The 6004-nt window shown below is 41.8% G+C and overlaps 1 protein-coding gene across 1 annotated transcript in view; it reads left to right on the top strand.

Annotated features, from left to right (window-relative positions):
• Positions 1-2672: 2672 nt before the first annotated feature.
• The window catches only part of Ryr3 (ryanodine receptor 3), a gene marked incomplete at its 5' end in the record, with an annotated part of 626824 nt that continues 623492 nt past the window's right edge, over positions 2673-6004 (top strand). Inside the window, 2 exon segments of the mRNA XM_037205092.1 lie at positions 2673-2783; positions 4373-4492. Coding sequence (XP_037060987.1) covers positions 2673-2783; positions 4373-4492 — 231 coding nt within the window.

Below are 6004 nucleotides of genomic sequence, written 5' to 3'. Positions count from 1 at the left end.
GAGTCTTAATTTGTCTTTCCCATTATAGTCCTGAGTGTAAGGTCATCTACTGGACTATGGTTAACTGACTATGGGTCACACTCTTGTAGAAAAATGACTCCCCTACCCCAGAAGCCATCAATGGTAGATAACTCCTTAGATATGGATAGGGGTTCATGAACCCTTTCCTGCTCCATGCTGGAATGTTGACTGTGATGATTTTGTATGGTTCTTGTTCAGGTAACTACAGCTGCTGTAAGTTCATGAGTACTGCAATCCTATCATGTTGTGAAGAGACTGTTTGTCTCTGGTCCTCCCAGACCACTTGCTCTTACAATTTTCTGCCCCTCCTTTACAGTAGTACCTGGACCATGGGTGGTGGTGACATCTATGCTGTGTGGAAGACAGTGAAGATATAAGTTGCATAGCACATTCTGAGAAGTAAAACTGAAAGCTTGGGGGTGGTTGAGAATTCCAAAGGAGGTTGATGACAGGGTCCACTCTGTAGGCAAACTCTATCTTTAGGAGAGGCAGGAGGATGTGGAAATGGGAAGTACCTGTAAGAAAGGCAGAACAGTCAGAATAGAGTGAAATAGGAGAATGGAGGGCTTTTGACAATAACATTTTAGAGTCTCTGGGCTTGATTTGCCTGGAAGATAAGACAATTGGAATGAGGGAGAGGTGAAGCTAGAGCTCAACTGTGGGGGTACTAAAAGAAACAGAGTTGGACTTGTTTGAGAGGAGGCAGGAACGTTTTCATGGTCTCAAAGATTCTGTGTCCTGGGGACATGTGAGTCACAGCTCTCACCCTGAAAGACAGAGTGTGTGTCCTAAAGATCTTATTATCTGACCCCACCATTGCTGATGACCCCCCAAAGCACTTGCTCTTCTCTCCTTTGCTTTTCTCTCATGGAAGTAAGAGGTGTGGTTATTTGATACTGCCTGAGTGATATCTGTTTTGATTCTTTCTCCTCTTTCAAAGAGAAAAAATTTGTAGTTTTATTCCAGTGAAATCAAAGTTGAAAATATGTTACTAGGAAATCCTATAAATTTATACTGACACATAATATGAGTAATTTTTTCTATTAAAAAAAACCTCTTTCCTGAGGCAGATAAAATAACTGGCTGGGGGTGTTTTCTAGAAACTGACAGCCTTGATAAAGTTGAGCAAGACTTGAAAGGAAGAGAATGAGAATGCAAAAACAAGTAACAAACATAGGGAGAGAAGATTGGCTTCTCAGAGTGGAATAGTTTAGCTTTGGATTTTTGAAATGGATCATTCTCAATTGTGGCCAGAAAAGTTTATGATAATGTCTTACTAAAGCACAGTAGAAATAATTAAATCCCAGTGTCACTTCAGGCTCATTATGCACATAAACCTTAAAGTTACTTGGGATGACAGTTAAAGTGAAGTAGAAAAATCCCACATGCTGGCCTTTCACCCTCATTTCCATTATTACAGCGTTAATGGATCTTGCCTCATAAAACTTTGTATATTCAGAGTAGTCTAGCAGAATGTTTTGCCATTGGAAGGTAGTCAATAACTGTATGTTGAACTCATGCAAATAACTTTATTGGGTTTTCTGATTGTTCTTAAAAGCCAAATAAATGATGGGAGAAGTGACTAGGATGCTGGCAGGTTGGCAAAGAAACTTTAGAGGGTGGCAGTTATGTTCCCCCGAGTGGAAAGGATTTTGCACATGAGTAGGAGAGTAATGGTCTGAAGTGGGCATTGAGGTGTATGTGAGAAGAATGCAAGCTTCTGGGGTACTAGAAGCAAGATGTGGGGAAATGTACAAGCTCCAAATAAGAGGACTTCTTTATAAATGGTACCCCTAGACAGTACTTGGATGTGAGGTAGAGCAATGTGAGAACAAGAGAAAGACAAATTGGTGGAGGGAAGAGTACAGATTAGTACAGGAATTGGATAAATTAGGAAAGACTGGCAACTGGAGGGACTTGTGGTCTGTATTTTATTAGTAAAAGAAGTGACTCATGCCATTACTCAAAATGGAATTCAGTGCAAAAGTTTGAGCATCAAGCACTTGGTGGCTCCAGATGTCTGTCTGTGCAGAGTCTGTGGAGATAATAGCTGCTGTGTGGAGCAAAAGCAGGTGCGAGTAGTCATGCCAGCTGCTGTCTACAGCTGGGTCAGCACTGAGCATATGGCTCTGGACAGAATGGAAGAGTGAAGTAGGACAGTGGCTGAAAATCCCAGTCACCTGCATGTCACCTACACTGCCCACCTAGATGTGTGATGGCATAGGGCTGCTACTGACTTCCTACCGAGGCATGTTGTGGTGTGAGGCTGCTTTTCAGCAATTGGTTATGTGGTCAAATGGTTATTCAGGTTGGGTTCGTTTAATCTAATGCTTTCCTGGCAGCATGTGTTATAAGAATGTATGGGCACCTGTGTAGAATGGAAAATTTTCAGAAGACCAATAGGCCCTAAGGCAGCCAGAACAAGGTCAAATTACAGTGGTTTATATACATTGGGATGGATAGAAACGGGAAATGGGGTCTTGGAAAGAGACCCCTGAAGACCCAGATAGAAAGAGTAGATTTTCCTAATTTTATTGGTTCATGGAAAATCTGGTCTATAGTCATATTCCAATTTTTTTTCAAGTGCCTATTTGGGGGTTGTTTGTTTTATACCAGTAAAATGTGTGTAGATAGGAGATAGTTAATGACTTTTTTCAGTGCAGGCTGTAATTAGCATTTTTCATGAAAGCATTAGGCACTTGGAAGACCATCTCCTATATTACAGACCATTTAACTTCTATGACCCCTGCTTCCCAATGCAAGTAACCTCTTAGTCATTTTGACAACTAAGTCCATTCCCCTGCTGCCAGTGTCCTTCAAAAAGATCACACCACTTCTGGCTTATATACAGGATAGAGGAAAAAGCCACCTGGGGGAAATTTTCATTCTCTCTAGAGATTTCACTGAGCCCATATTTAAATAGCAGTGATATTCTGAAGTGTTTTTCTTTCCACTCGGTAAAAATGAAGACCATGAAGTCTGACTTCACTGCTCAGTGTCCTAAATTGATGACAGACTCAATTTGATAATAGATAGTAACATTTCAGTGATGCAATATAACCGTGGCACTCTCCTCTTGCCCTGAGTCTCCTCTGCATGCTGCTCCAGCTTGTGGCTAGTCACCATGCTCTGTAACCCCTCACCTATCTCGGGATACCATCACACATCTCTATAGACATCTGCTACTAGTCAACATGTTCACATTCCTCAGGGGAAGATTTTATTCTTTTTCAATTAACTTGCATATTATGGACACAGAGTAAGAAAGTCCACTTCTATTTAATGTGCCTTTCCAACTCTCTAAGAGAAACTGAGTGCCTAGGAGACATGAGGGAAGGACAAAGATAACGGAGCTCATGGCAAGATGGAGGCTCTGTTCTAGATTGTCTTCTAATGTGACTGCACCTGGAAATCTTTATGACATTGGAAGTCCAAAGTCAAGAGAAATGGCTGGGAGAGAAATCATAATTGCCAGATTGGAGAGTAGGGATGGAAGATGGGAAAGGACAATGTTTCGACCTGAGTGAGAGTTGTTGTGCATGAAGTGTTCTATTATTGTCAATGGAGGTATGCCTCATTCCCACAGCTGTTGGCAAGAAGAGTGCCATGATGACCTCTGGAATTTCAGGAGGGTTGCTTTGGAGAATGCTCTATATCGGGGAAGTCTTCCTTGAGAATTCAAACACGTTCTTCTGCTTGGGTTTCAACTCCTCCGTCCTGTTTGGATCTCCAGGGTTCTTTCAATCTTCTTTTCCCAGAAAATGCACTTTCTGTGTAAAATTCGCTTTCTGTGTAAAATGCACTTTCTGTGGCCTTCGTCAGCACCTTTGATCTGTCATCTTTGGCACGTGTGCTTCCTTTATTCCCACCCACTAAGCAGACTTGCTGCGTCTTCCACAACCTGACATGAACTTTCTCTCCACTCATCTTGCCCACACTCTGATTGCTTCTATAGTTTCTGTTCCCTTCAATCACATCCTACTGTGCCCTTCACTTTTGGAATGATTTCTTTGATTTATTTTTTATATTCACTCAAATCTTGAAGTTCCATCTTCATGTAGATTATACATGCCAGACGGGAAACACATGGTATATACGTACAGAACATGTCCGTTCCATGATCAGGTTGAGTATTTTTTATCCAATCAATATGCTTAGTACCAGAAGTGTTTTGGATTTCAATTGTTTCTTTTTTTTTTTTTTTACATAATGTCATATCTTGGGGAACAGATCCAAACTTAAACATGCACTTTACCTAATTGTATGTAAACATTACACAGAAATCGGGTGATGTAGTCTAGGTGAGTAGGAGGCTGCCCCCACCCCTCACACTCTGTGTCTCTTCTGACAGGAGGATGAAGTGGTACTCCAGTGCATAGCAAACGTTCATAAGGAGCAGCGGAAGTTCTGCCTGGCAGCCGAGGGACTTGGGAATCGTCTGTGCTTCTTGGAACCCACCTCAGAAGCCAAGGTGAGATCAAGCTCCTGTCTCATACCTTCTTTTCCTGGCTTTCCATGTAATCATTTAGGGTAAGTGTTTCCTGGAGATGATGACAAAGGAGAAATTTGAGATGATGCACTTGTTTTTCCAAGGGGAAGATTGGATTTAAAATATGCCTTTGTCAGCCCAGGAAGCACTGATGTCAGATCCCAGAGCTGATATAAATAAGAGAGAGGGGAGATGCTCTTGTCTATCAGAGTTCTCTGGGATACAAGAGAAGCTGGAGCTACCAGCACTGACTGGACAGGGGGATCTCTTGATACGTCTAGGATGCTGTCTTTGATGTTGTTAATTCGTAGAAATCTGGGTTCCTGTTCTGTAGCCTCAGCTTTCATTTTATTGCTGCAGGGACTCTTGGCTGTTTGAGCTGTGTTTTACAGTCCACACACCACAGTTCTGATTGGATTGAGATTGTTGTAACTGCCTGCTGTGACCCAATGGTAGTGAAGGCCATTTGCTCTGATACCTTGCCTGCATGGAACTTGTTAATGTCATGTCTATTGAGCTGAGTTTTCTCCCAACATATCCCAGCTGTGCCTGTATGTTCAGAATTCTTAAAGCACATTTCAGTCTTGTCAAGACCTGTACTGGTCAGAGTTCTCCAGAGAAACAGAACAAGAAGCTCAAACAGATGGAGGAGGAGTTACAGAGATTCACTTAGACAAATCATTCACAGTCCATGGAATTCTGTGTGAGCTTGAAATCTATAGGTCATGGTTCAAACTGCAGTCTGTAGCTGTAGAAGCTCTTCCCCAGGAAGCTACAGGAGCAGTAAGTGAGGCACAGCCAGGTCACGAGAGTCAAATGACCTTTACTTAGGGTCAACTGACTGCAGGTGTTCATTCCAACTATAAAATGACCACATCACTTGATTAGATGGCTTTGGGAGTAAAGGCTCCTGCCACTAGGCCCGATGACCCGAGTTCAATCCCCAGGTTCCATATGATAGAAAGGACATAATCAATTCCTGCAAATTGCACTCTGATGGCATCCATGAGCCCCTTGCCTCAACACAGAAAAATAAAAACAAAAAATATTTTGATTAAATGATGGTACTGTGAGCTAGCCAAGTTAACATATAACCGTCAGTTATTATACCTTCTAAGGTCAGTTGTTCTCACAGAGCCTATTTTTAATTTAAAAAAAATGGTGCACCCACCTACTGGCATGCTACTTCCCACATGAACACACACAATACAGGCACACTTGAAATTTGACCAAATTCTGGAATACCAATGGTGCAGGATTAATAAATACATCTCTCAGAGCTACCTCGTTCACATCAGTGCTCTGACACCTCCACATGTAGGTTGCTGATTTCTGAGGACAGACATTGGCCAGCACCTATAGGGCAGAGTCCTATGAGATAAATGGCAGAGAAAAGAAGTAAGGGGGATTTTTGTCTTTTCAAAGTTCTTAAAATCGATTTCCCTGAGGCTTTCTCACATTTGCTTTTGTTCTTAGAAAGAGATTTTTTCTTTT

This window comes from Peromyscus leucopus, chromosome 4 (genome assembly GCF_004664715.2).
Source record: "Peromyscus leucopus breed LL Stock chromosome 4, UCI_PerLeu_2.1, whole genome shotgun sequence".
Taxonomy (NCBI): domain Eukaryota; kingdom Metazoa; phylum Chordata; class Mammalia; order Rodentia; family Cricetidae; genus Peromyscus; species Peromyscus leucopus.
This window is presented reverse-complemented; position numbering and strand designations above follow the sequence as displayed.